The sequence below is a fragment of the Diospyros lotus genome, chromosome 3 (genome assembly GCF_014633365.1).
Source record: "Diospyros lotus cultivar Yz01 chromosome 3, ASM1463336v1, whole genome shotgun sequence".
Taxonomy (NCBI): Eukaryota; Viridiplantae; Streptophyta; class Magnoliopsida; order Ericales; family Ebenaceae; genus Diospyros; species Diospyros lotus.
Window position 1 is genome coordinate 29,457 of NC_068340.1, and position 15,918 is coordinate 45,374.

Below are 15,918 nucleotides of genomic sequence, written 5' to 3' on the forward strand. Positions count from 1 at the left end.
GTTGTATATTTCCTATTTCCCTTTGGAATTTCTGAAAAACTTGTCATCTTGATCTCCCTCGGGCAGTTTACAAAAATTGCACTTTTGCCCGGATGCTCCTAATTACGTGCTTTTGACTTCAATCCTTTGAAAGTCCCTTGATTGTGTTGAGTATTGCTTATTTGAACCATTTTGACCTTTGTTGATCCACTTGACACAGTCCCTCGCCTTCTGTTTATGTTAGCATATTGCACTTAGGCCCGAAACTATTGTAAATTTCATTTTGATCCCATAACTTCCAAAACTTCTCTTGATATTTAATACTGGGTATTACATCCTCCCCCTCTAAAAAGAAATTTCGTCCTCGAAATTACTAATTTACAATGTTAAATAAATGCGGATAGGAAATCTTCATCTCTTCTTCACGTTCCCAAGTTGCCTCTTCTTCGTCATGATTACCCCATAGTACCTTCACTAAGGGAATAACCTTGTTCCTTAAGACTTGATCCCTTTGATCTAAGATTCGAACTGGTTCCTCAGGGTACGTTAGATCATTTCGTATCTCAATGGTTTCATTTCGAAGTACCTGCGTAGGGTCTGGCTCATGTTTCCGTAGTTGAGACACATGAAACACGTCGTGGATATTTGATAATGCCACAGGTAAAGCTAACCTGTAAGCCACTAATCCAATTTTCTCCAAAATCTCATAGGGTCCTATGAATCTTGGGCTTAATTTCCCTTTCCTTTTTCCTCGAATCACGGATTTAAATGGAGAGACTTTTAAGTATGCCTTGTCACCGACCAAAAATTCCAAGTTTCGTCTTCGTTGATCAGCATACGATTTCTGTCGACTTTGACTTATCCTCATTTTCTCTTGTATTTGCTTAATCTTCTCAGTAGTAGTCTGAACAATCTCGGGTCCCACTAATCCTACTTCTCCAGTTTCTACCCAGCAGAGTGGTGTTCTGCATTTTCGCCCATATAATGCCTCGTAGGGAGCCATTCCAATGCTGCTGTGGTGCCCGTTATTGTAGGCAAATTCCACCAACGGTAGATGTTTTTCCCAACTTCCCGAGAATTCCAAAATGCATGCCCTCAACATGTCCTCGAGCGTTTGAATTGTCCGCTCGGACTGTCCGTCAGTCTGAGGGTGATAAGCTGTGCTGAGCTTCAATTGTGTTCCCATACACTTGTGGAAACTTTCCCAAAATCTTGACGTAAATCGTGGGTCTCGATCTGACACTATACTTGCAGGTATTCCATGCAATCGTACTATTTCCTCAATGTACAGCTGAGCCAGAGCGTGAGTCGGTTGCCCTATCTTAATAGGCAAGAAATGTGCCGACTTGGTCAGTCGATCCACTATTACCCAAATAGCATCGTTCCCTTTGGGACTTCGAGGTAGATTGGTTACAAAATCCATAGTGACGTGATCCCATTTCCACTCGGGAATGTCCAATGGTTGTAATTTTCCTCCCGGACGCTGATGCTCAATTTTGATACGTTGACAGGTATCACATTGTGCCACGTACCGTGCCACGTCCTTCTTCATTCCTGGCCACCAGTAAATTTCCCTAAGATCCTTATACATTTTTGTTGATCCGGGATGTACTGTGTATCTTGCCCGATGAGCTTCTCCCAAGATAACTTGTCTTAGACCCTGATCCCTTGGCACGTATGTTCTTCCTTGAAATCGAAGTATACCACCATGGTAACTGAATTCAGGTGCTTTAACTTGATCGTTCTCATCTATCCACTGACTTCTTCTTGTGTCTGACTGCAGAGCTGATTTGATTTGATTCACCACATCAGGTTGAATTGTCAGATTTGCCATATATCCCTTGATTGGTTTAGGCTTAACACCTACTGTTAGGTGGCTAAATTCCTCGATCATCATGTTAGCCACAATTTCGGAACTTCTTCGGCTAAGAGCGTCTGCAACTATGTTCGCCTTTCCTGGATGATAGGAGATGGTACAATCATAATCCTTCAAATACTCCATCCATCTTCTTTGTCTCATGTTTAACTCTTTCTGAGAAAATATGTACTTCAAACTTTTATGGTCCGTAAAAATCTCAAATTGTACCCCGTAGAGATAATGTCTCCATAACTTCAAAGCATAAATTATAGCTGCTAATTCCAAGTCGTGAGTTGGGTAGTTCTGCTCATGTCTTTTCAATTGCCGAGATCCGTAAGCGATTACTTTTTCATCTTGCATTAGAACACATCCCAACCCTATTCCCGAAGCATCACTATACACCACAAACCTTCCTGCCTCCGTTGGCATTGCTAGAATCGGTGCCGTGGTTAATCGTGCCTTAAGTTCTTGGAAACTTTGCTCACATTTAGCATCCCATTCAAATTTAACTTCTTTCTGCGTCAATCGAGTAAGTGGAGCCGATATCTTTGAAAACCCTTCTACAAACCTTCTATAGTATCCAGCTAGTCCAAGAAAACTTCGGATCTCCCCAACGGTCTTAGGTGCTTGCCATTTTTGAACTGCTTCTATCTTTGCTGGATCGACAGCTATACCTTCTGCAGAAATTATATGTCCAAGAAATGCTACCTGAGTAAGCCAAAATTCACATTTCGAGAACTTGGCGTACAATTTGTGGTCCTTTAAAGTCTGCAAGACTATCCTTAAATGTTTTTCATGATTACTCTCACTTGCAGAGTATATCAGAATGTCATCTATGAACACTATTACAAATTTGTCCAGGTATGGTTTAAACGTTCGGTTCATTAAATCCATAAATGCAGCAGGTGCATTGGTCAATCCAAACGGCATCACTAGATATTCGTAGTGACCATACCGTGACCGAAACGCAGTCTTGGGCACATCTTCCTGTTTGATCTTCATTTGATAGTACCCAGACCGAAGATCTATCTTAGAAAATACTCTAGCTCCTTGGAGTTGGTCAAACAACTCTTCAATCCTAGGCAAAGGGTACTTATTCTTTATAGTTACCTTGTTCAACTGTCGGTAGTCAGTACACATACGTAGGGTACCATCTTTCTTTTTCACGAACAATATCGGAGCTCCCCAGGGTGACACACTTGGTCTGATAAATCCTTTGTCGGTCAAGTCCTGTAATTGCTCCTTCAATTCCCTCATCTCAGCTGGGGCCATCTTGTACGGAGGTATGGATATTGGCTGTGTACCTGGTATAAGATCTATCGAAAATTCAATTTCTCTTTGGGGAGGTAATCCTGGTAATTCCTCAGGAAATACCTCAGGATACTCATTCACGACTCCCACTGATTCCAACTTGAGACTTTTCTTTCCTGATTCGGGTTTGGCTGATTGCAATGTGTGCAGAATCACGCCATTTTCTCTCTTAGTCTTCCTACTTTGACCCTGGAACACCACCCATTCTTTGTTAAGCTTGGGTAAGCTCACGGTCTTACTCTTACAATCTATTTTAGCCTCATGTAGCGATAGGAAATCCATACCGATAATTATGTCGAAATCTTGAATGTCTAATACCACTAAATCAATCTTAAAACTTTCCGATCCCATACTAAAAATACACTCGCGGCACCCTACTGCAGTTCTGAGAGTTGAACCCATAGGAGTGGCTATTACCATTTGATAACCCAATTCCTTAGGTTCTAATTTTAAACCTTCTAATGATGCATGCGACACAAATGAATGCGTAGCACCTGGATCAATTAAAGCATGAGCTGGAATATTCGAAAAGAACAGTGTACCTTCAATAACTGCAGGATCGGCCTCAGCGTCCTCACAAGTCAGATTGTACACTCGGCCTGGACGAACATTTTGTGCACTTCCACTCGGTGGTTCCATCTTCTGTCTTTTTGAGCAATCGCGCGAGATATGCCCTGGTTGTCCACAATTGTAACACACCACTTTTCCCTGATTCCCAACCTGGGGCATTGCTTTGATCTTTGGGCAATTTCTCCCAATGTGACCTTCTTCGCCGCATCCATAGCACCGCAAGACACATCTCTTCCCAGGGTGTTTTCTCTTACATCGAGGACACTTCCCGTCATCCCTTGGTTGAGTCGTCGGGCTGCCTAGTTTACCGCTCTTACTTCCTTCCTCTGTCTTGATGATCTTGGCTCGTGTCAGATTTCTCTCAATGGTCAAAGCTCGGTGCAATGCTTCTTTGTAAGTTTCAACGTCCCATCCACTTAAAACTTGCTGGAGATGTTCTTGTAGTCCTGAAACAAACTTTTGTGCCTTCTGACTCTCGTCAGTCTCGTACATGGGTACGTACTTAATCAGTTGAATGAACCGATTATCGTACTGACTCACAGACATCTCTCCTGTCTGCTTGAGCCTCATAAACTCCCAAATACTTTCTTCCTTCCAACTCTTGGAAAAATACTTGGCGTTAAACTCCTCCTTGAATCCCGCCCAAGTATAGGTTGGTACATCCTCATTCTCAGCTTCACGCTCCTGTTGAGACCTTATTAATGATCGTTCGGTAGACTGCCACCACCGACCTGCTTCTTCTTCCAGTGTGTAGGTTGCACACCTCACCTTCTCCTCTTCACTGCATTGGAGATGTTGAAGTAGTTTCTCGGTCTGCTCCAGCCAATACTCGGCTGAGCTAGGATCATCGCCTGTCCTTCCTTTGAACACAGGGGGTCTCAAATGTCGGTATCGCTCCAAAGCTGTGGTCGTGTGCCGCGTAGGCTCCTCTCGACTCACGTATGTTAGCATATTTTCTAAAAATCGCTCCATTCGCTCAAATCGGTCCTCACTGGAGCTCGATTCCCCGACGTATCTTCTGTTCCCTCCTGAGTGATTCCTGCGATCATCCTGATCTTCGAGATTATTTCCTTCTCTTCCTCTTCCACTTACGTCATGAGCTGCGTCCCGTAGCCTTCGTGTATTCACCATCTGAAGTGAATCACGGAAATAGATTATACTCAAGACAAGATTGTTTCTACACAAAGGGGACGGTTTTATTTCTTTATAATATCCCACAAACAGAACAACTTAGTACAACCGAAAAGGAGAATAGACATAACATCTTATTTTATTTTTATATTATATTTACATATCGCTTCGTCCAACAACTATCTCTTCGGCCCTACTCAGTAGTTCTTCGGCCTCCAGACCCATGACTCCTTGTGGTCCCTGTCACTGTCGGATGCTACCGGGGGTCCTTCGTCATCATCTTGGACTTCCTGAGATTCCTCATCTGATTCCTCATCAGAGCTAATATCTATGACCTCATCCGCGAGATTTGCAGCAATCTCTGCCTGTTCCTCCTCATCCATAACGTCCCCGAGTAGATCCTGATGCTCGTTCCGCATTCTTGCGCAGAATTCACGTAGAGAGTCGTCTTCCCAGTCCTGCCATAACCATTGCGCAAAAGTCTTCCATTCCCCCTCCAGCTGGTCAATAAGAAATCCGATCTGAAACTCTGATAAATCTACCATCTGTCGGTAACTAGGGGGCACATCATCAATAATTTCCTCCATTGCAAGCAAAAACACATTCATGTCCTCATTTTGCGGGTTTCCTCGAGCTTCGATCCTATTTGCCCAATGTGACAGCAGCACTTGATCCACCATTGTCTACTAATAATACACAAAGATTTTCCTCAGAAACCTCAAACAAGTGTTTCCTAACGTTTTCATATGACACCTAGAATCCATATTCATGTTCTAAGTTAACAAACCTAACCGTGCTAAGTTCAATAACCTAGCCTAGTCATCCTAGGGTTTTAACCTAGGGCTCTGATACCAATTGTAACACCCCGCCCTATACAGGCATGTCACTATAAGGAAATTCCCGGGGTTTCTTTTTTTTTTTGATACCCGCGGCGCCTGTGAGCACAATCTTCGCATGCAGATGAAACACCCGTCGTAAAACTACATCCGGCTCCCGCGGTGATCAAAGAACCACTCTCATGCAGATATATACCCCGAGAGTTCCAGTCTTACTCATTTAGCTAGAAATAACAAATCTTAACTGAACGAGATAAATTAAACACAGCGGAATACTTAATTAATCAAAATGACGTGGCCCACCACGTGTTACACACAAAATGTTCCCATACCGATATGTGTATACAACATTGATACTAACGATTACAACACCGTCGAGCGGTTGCTCATACATACAACATTATAAATACTAGTGTTTCCAAAGTAATACAACAATTATCAAATAAACACCACAGATTCACCGGCCGTGTCCTCAACCTCGCAGCTGTCCCTGACTGGAACGTTGAATGTTCCAGGGGCATAACCCATGTTAGATGATAAACCATCTAAGTGAAGGCATGAAACAGATGTACAATGCATAAAGACATACGAGCATGGCATACTATACGACAACATGCAAGGCACATCTAACTCGAGATATCACCTTGACATACTTAATCCCTCGAATATCCCACTGTGGCACACGTTCACCTGGTCCAACGTTAATCCCTCGAGTGCACCGTCGTGACACCCGTTCACCTGGTTTAACATTATTCCCTCGAGTGCCCCAGTGTGACACCCGTTCACCTGGATTAACATTGTCCCAATCTCAAGTAGACCCCTTATCGCCCCATATGGACCCAACGATGCAATTAGACTTGACCCTATATGATATGAAAATTTACGCGCCATGCACCAATACTTTTAGAAATAAACAGTTAATGCAATATTGACACAACGAATGTAAGTAAGTGCCTTGTGAAATAAGCTAAGTCTAGGAGCGTACAAATACTCACAAGAACTCACCAAAAGCACTTTAAGACACTTTCGAGTCAAGGTAAGACTAAAATCAAACCACTCACCTTAATTCGGAAAAGTCTGGATTTTGCCTCGAAAAACGTGCCACACCTCAAAAATTGTGTAATTCTTCTTCCAATGACCCAATTGATTCCTATTTCACCATTTAAGACCTTTAGAATCAATATTTCTATTTTTCCACAATTTCTCTATTTTTATTTATTTTTCAAACATTTCTATCTTCGGAAATTCATTAAAAATACCTAACATCAATTTTCACAAAATATTTTTCCATGATAATTCTTAAAATAATTTTACCTAAATTCTGAAATTAAAATAAAAGAAAAACCATACCTCACGCGCCCTCACGCGCCACCCAGAGGTCCCGCGAGTGGTTGCCACGCGCCGCCGCACAGTCTTCTTCTCCGGTCGTCTTCTCCAATTCCGGCGATGTCCAATGCCCTAAATTCTTATAGGGGCTTGTAGATCTCCTCAATGCGACCTCAATGGTGCCCTTAATCGTCGGAAAAAGTGGCCGGAGATGGGTTTAAAACCCAGTTGCAGGTCGCGGTGGCGGCGGTTCGGTTTTCCGGCCAAACTTCCAAAACCCCTCTAAATCTACACCAAACGCTCCCAAATGCTCCAGAAATGATCCTCTCAACCCAAGGAACAAAAGCCCCTTATCCCTCAAGCTCGATTCAAGCAAAAACACAAGAAATTTGAGCGATTTTGTTTTTGAACCCTCGGCCGAAAACCTCCTTTTATACTCGTTTTGGACCCGATTTCCTACCATATCCGGCTCGTCCTTATCCCTTAAGCCCAAATCTAACCTCTAAACCAATCGAAAAACACCACATCAAGCGCTAGATCCCTCGAAAAATTCGGCCAAATCGAAAATCTTTTGGCCATTAATTCCGATCACATCAAGGCCATTTTCCGGCCAATGGTAGCTCCCAACGGCCTCGTCGTCGCCTGGAGGCTAGCCTAGAGCCTCCGGGTGACCTGCCCGATGCCCCAGAAGCGGCCGCCGGCGGCCATAGGCGGCCGGTCGGTTTCACACCAAGCAATTTTCAAAAATTGCATTTTAGCCCCCAGCCAACTTTTAATTGAATTTTCTTTTATTTCTTGATACCCCTAGACTATCTAGCACCTTCACCATGACCCTCAGGTTGTATATTTCCTATTTCCCTTTGGAATTTCTGAAAAACTTGTCATCTTGATCTCCCTCGGGCAGTTTACAAAAATTGCACTTTTGCCCGGATGCTCCTAATTACGTGCTTTTGACTTCAATCCTTTGAAAGTCCCTTGATTGTGTTGAGTATTGCTTATTTGAACCATTTTGACCTTTGTTGATCCACTTGACACAGTCCCTCGCCTTCTGTTTATGTTAGCATATTGCACTTAGGCCCGAAACTATTGTAAATTTCATTTTGATCCCATAACTTCCAAAACTTCTCTTGATATTTAATACTGGGTATTACATCCTCCCCCTCTAAAAAGAAATTTCGTCCTCGAAATTACTAATTTACAATGTTAAATAAATGCGGATAGGAAATCTTCATCTCTTCTTCACGTTCCCAAGTTGCCTCTTCTTCGTCATGATTACCCCATAGTACCTTCACTAAGGGAATAACCTTGTTCCTTAAGACTTGATCCCTTTGATCTAAGATTCGAACTGGTTCCTCAGGGTACGTTAGATCATTTCGTATCTCAATGGTTTCATTTCGAAGTACCTGCGTAGGGTCTGGCTCATGTTTCCGTAGTTGAGACACATGAAACACGTCGTGGATATTTGATAATGCCACAGGTAAAGCTAACCTGTAAGCCACTAATCCAATTTTCTCCAAAATCTCATAGGGTCCTATGAATCTTGGGCTTAATTTCCCTTTCCTTTTTCCTCGAATCACGGATTTAAATGGAGAGACTTTTAAGTATGCCTTGTCACCGACCAAAAATTCCAAGTTTCGTCTTCGTTGATCAGCATACGATTTCTGTCGACTTTGACTTATCCTCATTTTCTCTTGTATTTGCTTAATCTTCTCAGTAGTAGTCTGAACAATCTCGGGTCCCACTAATCCTACTTCTCCAGTTTCTACCCAGCAGAGTGGTGTTCTGCATTTTCGCCCATATAATGCCTCGTAGGGAGCCATTCCAATGCTGCTGTGGTGCCCGTTATTGTAGGCAAATTCCACCAACGGTAGATGTTTTTCCCAACTTCCCGAGAATTCCAAAATGCATGCCCTCAACATGTCCTCGAGCGTTTGAATTGTCCGCTCGGACTGTCCGTCAGTCTGAGGGTGATAAGCTGTGCTGAGCTTCAATTGTGTTCCCATACACTTGTGGAAACTTTCCCAAAATCTTGACGTAAATCGTGGGTCTCGATCTGACACTATACTTGCAGGTATTCCATGCAATCGTACTATTTCCTCAATGTACAGCTGAGCCAGAGCGTGAGTCGGTTGCCCTATCTTAATAGGCAAGAAATGTGCCGACTTGGTCAGTCGATCCACTATTACCCAAATAGCATCGTTCCCTTTGGGACTTCGAGGTAGATTGGTTACAAAATCCATAGTGACGTGATCCCATTTCCACTCGGGAATGTCCAATGGTTGTAATTTTCCTCCCGGACGCTGATGCTCAATTTTGATACGTTGACAGGTATCACATTGTGCCACGTACCGTGCCACGTCCTTCTTCATTCCTGGCCACCAGTAAATTTCCCTAAGATCCTTATACATTTTTGTTGATCCGGGATGTACTGTGTATCTTGCCCGATGAGCTTCTCCCAAGATAACTTGTCTTAGACCCTGATCCCTTGGCACGTATGTTCTTCCTTGAAATCGAAGTATACCACCATGGTAACTGAATTCAGGTGCTTTAACTTGATCGTTCTCATCTATCCACTGACTTCTTCTTGTGTCTGACTGCAGAGCTGATTTGATTTGATTCACCACATCAGGTTGAATTGTCAGATTTGCCATATATCCCTTGATTGGTTTAGGCTTAACACCTACTGTTAGGTGGCTAAATTCCTCGATCATCATGTTAGCCACAATTTCGGAACTTCTTCGGCTAAGAGCGTCTGCAACTATGTTCGCCTTTCCTGGATGATAGGAGATGGTACAATCATAATCCTTCAAATACTCCATCCATCTTCTTTGTCTCATGTTTAACTCTTTCTGAGAAAATATGTACTTCAAACTTTTATGGTCCGTAAAAATCTCAAATTGTACCCCGTAGAGATAATGTCTCCATAACTTCAAAGCATAAATTATAGCTGCTAATTCCAAGTCGTGAGTTGGGTAGTTCTGCTCATGTCTTTTCAATTGCCGAGATCCGTAAGCGATTACTTTTTCATCTTGCATTAGAACACATCCCAACCCTATTCCCGAAGCATCACTATACACCACAAACCTTCCTGCCTCCGTTGGCATTGCTAGAATCGGTGCCGTGGTTAATCGTGCCTTAAGTTCTTGGAAACTTTGCTCACATTTAGCATCCCATTCAAATTTAACTTCTTTCTGCGTCAATCGAGTAAGTGGAGCCGATATCTTTGAAAACCCTTCTACAAACCTTCTATAGTATCCAGCTAGTCCAAGAAAACTTCGGATCTCCCCAACGGTCTTAGGTGCTTGCCATTTTTGAACTGCTTCTATCTTTGCTGGATCGACAGCTATACCTTCTGCAGAAATTATATGTCCAAGAAATGCTACCTGAGTAAGCCAAAATTCACATTTCGAGAACTTGGCGTACAATTTGTGGTCCTTTAAAGTCTGCAAGACTATCCTTAAATGTTTTTCATGATTACTCTCACTTGCAGAGTATATCAGAATGTCATCTATGAACACTATTACAAATTTGTCCAGGTATGGTTTAAACGTTCGGTTCATTAAATCCATAAATGCAGCAGGTGCATTGGTCAATCCAAACGGCATCACTAGATATTCGTAGTGACCATACCGTGACCGAAACGCAGTCTTGGGCACATCTTCCTGTTTGATCTTCATTTGATAGTACCCAGACCGAAGATCTATCTTAGAAAATACTCTAGCTCCTTGGAGTTGGTCAAACAACTCTTCAATCCTAGGCAAAGGGTACTTATTCTTTATAGTTACCTTGTTCAACTGTCGGTAGTCAGTACACATACGTAGGGTACCATCTTTCTTTTTCACGAACAATATCGGAGCTCCCCAGGGTGACACACTTGGTCTGATAAATCCTTTGTCGGTCAAGTCCTGTAATTGCTCCTTCAATTCCCTCATCTCAGCTGGGGCCATCTTGTACGGAGGTATGGATATTGGCTGTGTACCTGGTATAAGATCTATCGAAAATTCAATTTCTCTTTGGGGAGGTAATCCTGGTAATTCCTCAGGAAATACCTCAGGATACTCATTCACGACTCCCACTGATTCCAACTTGAGACTTTTCTTTCCTGATTCGGGTTTGGCTGATTGCAATGTGTGCAGAATCACGCCATTTTCTCTCTTAGTCTTCCTACTTTGACCCTGGAACACCACCCATTCTTTGTTAAGCTTGGGTAAGCTCACGGTCTTACTCTTACAATCTATTTTAGCCTCATGTAGCGATAGGAAATCCATACCGATAATTATGTCGAAATCTTGAATGTCTAATACCACTAAATCAATCTTAAAACTTTCCGATCCCATACTAAAAATACACTCGCGGCACCCTACTGCAGTTCTGAGAGTTGAACCCATAGGAGTGGCTATTACCATTTGATAACCCAATTCCTTAGGTTCTAATTTTAAACCTTCTAATGATGCATGCGACACAAATGAATGCGTAGCACCTGGATCAATTAAAGCATGAGCTGGAATATTCGAAAAGAACAGTGTACCTTCAATAACTGCAGGATCGGCCTCAGCGTCCTCACAAGTCAGATTGTACACTCGGCCTGGACGAACATTTTGTGCACTTCCACTCGGTGGTTCCATCTTCTGTCTTTTTGAGCAATCGCGCGAGATATGCCCTGGTTGTCCACAATTGTAACACACCACTTTTCCCTGATTCCCAACCTGGGGCATTGCTTTGATCTTTGGGCAATTTCTCCCAATGTGACCTTCTTCGCCGCATCCATAGCACCGCAAGACACATCTCTTCCCAGGGTGTTTTCTCTTACATCGAGGACACTTCCCGTCATCCCTTGGTTGAGTCGTCGGGCTGCCTAGTTTACCGCTCTTACTTCCTTCCTCTGTCTTGATGATCTTGGCTCGTGTCAGATTTCTCTCAATGGTCAAAGCTCGGTGCAATGCTTCTTTGTAAGTTTCAACGTCCCATCCACTTAAAACTTGCTGGAGATGTTCTTGTAGTCCTGAAACAAACTTTTGTGCCTTCTGACTCTCGTCAGTCTCGTACATGGGTACGTACTTAATCAGTTGAATGAACCGATTATCGTACTGACTCACAGACATCTCTCCTGTCTGCTTGAGCCTCATAAACTCCCAAATTCTTTCTTCCTTCCAACTCTTGGAAAAATACTTGGCGTTAAACTCCTCCTTGAATCCCGCCCAAGTATAGGTTGGTACATCCTCATTCTCAGCTTCACGCTCCTGTTGAGACCTTATTAATGATCGTTCGGTAGACTGCCACCACCGACCTGCTTCTTCTTCCAGTGTGTAGGTTGCACACCTCACCTTCTCCTCTTCACTGCATTGGAGATGTTGAAGTAGTTTCTCGGTCTGCTCCAGCCAATACTCGGCTGAGCTAGGATCATCGCCTGTCCTTCCTTTGAACACAGGGGGTCTCAAATGTCGGTATCGCTCCAAAGCTGTGGTCGTGTGCCGCGTAGGCTCCTCTCGACTCACGTATGTTAGCATATTTTCTAAAAATCGCTCCATTCGCTCAAATCGGTCCTCACTGGAGCTCGATTCCCCGACGTATCTTCTGTTCCCTCCTGAGTGATTCCTGCGATCATCCTGATCTTCGAGATTATTTCCTTCTCTTCCTCTTCCACTTACGTCATGAGCTGCGTCCCGTAGCCTTCGTGTATTCACCATCTGAAGTGAATCACGGAAATAGATTATACTCAAGACAAGATTGTTTCTACACAAAGGGGACGGTTTTATTTCTTTATAATATCCCACAAACAGAACAACTTAGTACAACCGAAAAGGAGAATAGACATAACATCTTATTTTATTTTTATATTATATTTACATATCGCTTCGTCCAACAACTATCTCTTCGGCCCTACTCAGTAGTTCTTCGGCCTCCAGACCCATGACTCCTTGTGGTCCCTGTCACTGTCGGATGCTACCGGGGGTCCTTCGTCATCATCTTGGACTTCCTGAGATTCCTCATCTGATTCCTCATCAGAGCTAATATCTATGACCTCATCCGCGAGATTTGCAGCAATCTCTGCCTGTTCCTCCTCATCCATAACGTCCCCGAGTAGATCCTGATGCTCGTTCCGCATTCTTGCGCAGAATTCACGTAGAGAGTCGTCTTCCCAGTCCTGCCATAACCATTGCGCAAAAGTCTTCCATTCCCCCTCCAGCTGGTCAATAAGAAATCCGATCTGAAACTCTGATAAATCTACCATCTGTCGGTAACTAGGGGGCACATCATCAATAATTTCCTCCATTGCAAGCAAAAACACATTCATGTCCTCATTTTGCGGGTTTCCTCGAGCTTCGATCCTATTTGCCCAATGTGACAGCAGCACTTGATCCACCATTGTCTACTAATAATACACAAAGATTTTCCTCAGAAACCTCAAACAAGTGTTTCCTAACGTTTTCATATGACACCTAGAATCCATATTCATGTTCTAAGTTAACAAACCTAACCGTGCTAAGTTCAATAACCTAGCCTAGTCATCCTAGGGTTTTAACCTAGGGCTCTGATACCAATTGTAACACCCCGCCCTATACAGGCATGTCACTATAAGGAAATTCCCGGGGTTTCTTTTTTTTTTTGATACCCGCGGCGCCTGTGAGCACAATCTTCGCATGCAGATGAAACACCCGTCGTAAAACTACATCCGGCTCCCGCGGTGATCAAAGAACCACTCTCATGCAGATATATACCCCGAGAGTTCCAGTCTTACTCATTTAGCTAGAAATAACAAATCTTAACTGAACGAGATAAATTAAACACAGCGGAATACTTAATTAATCAAAATGACGTGGCCCACCACGTGTTACACACAAAATGTTCCCATACCGATATGTGTATACAACATTGATACTAACGATTACAACACCGTCGAGCGGTTGCTCATACATACAACATTATAAATACTAGTGTTTCCAAAGTAATACAACAATTATCAAATAAACACCACAGATTCACCGGCCGTGTCCTCAACCTCGCAGCTGTCCCTGACTGGAACGTTGAATGTTCCAGGGGCATAACCCATGTTAGATGATAAACCATCTAAGTGAAGGCATGAAACAGATGTACAATGCATAAAGACATACGAGCATGGCATACTATACGACAACATGCAAGGCACATCTAACTCGAGATATCACCTTGACATACTTAATCCCTCGAATATCCCACTGTGGCACACGTTCACCTGGTCCAACGTTAATCCCTCGAGTGCACCGTCGTGACACCCGTTCACCTGGTTTAACATTATTCCCTCGAGTGCCCCAGTGTGACACCCGTTCACCTGGATTAACATTGTCCCAATCTCAAGTAGACCCCTTATCGCCCCATATGGACCCAACGATGCAATTAGACTTGACCCTATATGATATGAAAATTTACGCGCCATGCACCAATACTTTTAGAAATAAACAGTTAATGCAATATTGACACAACGAATGTAAGTAAGTGCCTTGTGAAATAAGCTAAGTCTAGGAGCGTACAAATACTCACAAGAACTCACCAAAAGCACTTTAAGACACTTTCGAGTCAAGGTAAGACTAAAATCAAACCACTCACCTTAATTCGGAAAAGTCTGGATTTTGCCTCGAAAAACGTGCCACACCTCAAAAATTGTGTAATTCTTCTTCCAATGACCCAATTGATTCCTATTTCACCATTTAAGACCTTTAGAATCAATATTTCTATTTTTCCACAATTTCTCTATTTTTATTTATTTTTCAAACATTTCTATCTTCGGAAATTCATTAAAAATACCTAACATCAATTTTCACAAAATATTTTTCCATGATAATTCTTAAAATAATTTTACCTAAATTCTGAAATTAAAATAAAAGAAAAACCATACCTCACGCGCCCTCACGCGCCACCCAGAGGTCCCGCGAGTGGTTGCCACGCGCCGCCGCACAGTCTTCTTCTCCGGTCGTCTTCTCCAATTCCGGCGATGTCCAATGCCCTAAATTCTTATAGGGGCTTGTAGATCTCCTCAATGCGACCTCAATGGTGCCCTTAATCGTCGGAAAAAGTGGCCGGAGATGGGTTTAAAACCCAGTTGCAGGTCGCGGTGGCGGCGGTTCGGTTTTCCGGCCAAACTTCCAAAACCCCTCTAAATCTACACCAAACGCTCCCAAATGCTCCAGAAATGATCCTCTCAACCCAAGGAACAAAAGCCCCTTATCCCTCAAGCTCGATTCAAGCAAAAACACAAGAAATTTGAGCGATTTTGTTTTTGAACCCTCGGCCGAAAACCTCCTTTTATACTCGTTTTGGACCCGATTTCCTACCATATCCGGCTCGTCCTTATCCCTTAAGCCCAAATCTAACCTCTAAACCAATCGAAAAACACCACATCAAGCGCTAGATCCCTCGAAAAATTCGGCCAAATCGAAAATCTTTTGGCCATTAATTCCGATCACATCAAGGCCATTTTCCGGCCAATGGTAGCTCCCAACGGCCTCGTCGTCGCCTGGAGGCTAGCCTAGAGCCTCCGGGTGACCTGCCCGATGCCCCAGAAGCGGCCGCCGGCGGCCATAGGCGGCCGGTCGGTTTCACACCAAGCAATTTTCAAAAATTGCATTTTAGCCCCCAGCCAACTTTTAATTGAATTTTCTTTTATTTCTTGATACCCCTAGACTATCTAGCACCTTCACCATGACCCTCAGGTTGTATATTTCCTATTTCCCTTTGGAATTTCTGAAAAACTTGTCATCTTGATCTCCCTCGGGCAGTTTACAAAAATTGCACTTTTGCCCGGATGCTCCTAATTACGTGCTTTTGACTTCAATCCTTTGAAAGTCCCTTGATTGTGTTGAGTATTGCTTATTTGAACCATTTTGACCTTTGTTGATCCACTTGACACAGTCCCTCGCCTTCTGTTTATGT

At 43.1% G+C, this 15,918-nt stretch overlaps 2 protein-coding genes across 2 annotated transcripts; both read right to left on the reverse strand.

Annotated features, from left to right (window-relative positions):
- Positions 1-352: 352 nt before the first annotated feature.
- On the reverse strand, positions 353-5,529 carry LOC127798282 (uncharacterized). The gene is made up of 5 exons (XM_052331742.1): positions 5,071-5,529; positions 2,247-4,849; positions 2,035-2,150; positions 1,512-1,935; positions 353-944 (listed from the first exon to the last, which is right to left on the reverse strand). Exons 1-5 carry the CDS (start codon positions 5,527-5,529, stop codon positions 353-355), a joined length of 4,194 nt encoding a protein of 1,397 aa, XP_052187702.1.
- A 2,672-nt stretch (positions 5,530-8,201) lies between these two features.
- Positions 8,202-13,378, reverse strand: LOC127798285 (uncharacterized). Its single transcript, XM_052331746.1, has 5 exons — positions 12,920-13,378; positions 10,096-12,698; positions 9,884-9,999; positions 9,361-9,784; positions 8,202-8,793 (listed from the first exon to the last, which is right to left on the reverse strand). The coding sequence occupies exons 1-5, from the start codon at positions 13,376-13,378 to the stop codon at positions 8,202-8,204; spliced, it is 4,194 nt and encodes a 1,397-aa protein (XP_052187706.1).
- Between the last annotated feature and the right edge of the window lie 2,540 nt (positions 13,379-15,918).

Coding starts and splice junctions, on each gene's coding strand:
- LOC127798285 (XM_052331746.1), bottom strand. CDS start 13,378: ATGGTGGATCAAGTGCTGCTGTCACATTGGGCAAATAGGATCGAAGCT. Junction 10,000..10,095: donor ATGCCAACGGAGGCAGGAAG/GTTTGTGGTGTA, acceptor GCAATTGAAAAG/ACATGAGCAGAACTACCCAA. Junction 8,794..9,360: donor ATGAAGAAGGACGTGGCACG/GTACGTGGCACA, acceptor GCGAAAATGCAG/AACACCACTCTGCTGGGTAG.
- LOC127798282 (XM_052331742.1), bottom strand. CDS start 5,529: ATGGTGGATCAAGTGCTGCTGTCACATTGGGCAAATAGGATCGAAGCT. Junction 2,151..2,246: donor ATGCCAACGGAGGCAGGAAG/GTTTGTGGTGTA, acceptor GCAATTGAAAAG/ACATGAGCAGAACTACCCAA. Junction 1,936..2,034: donor GATTTTTACGGACCATAAAA/GTTTGAAGTACA, acceptor CCTATCATCCAG/GAAAGGCGAACATAGTTGCA.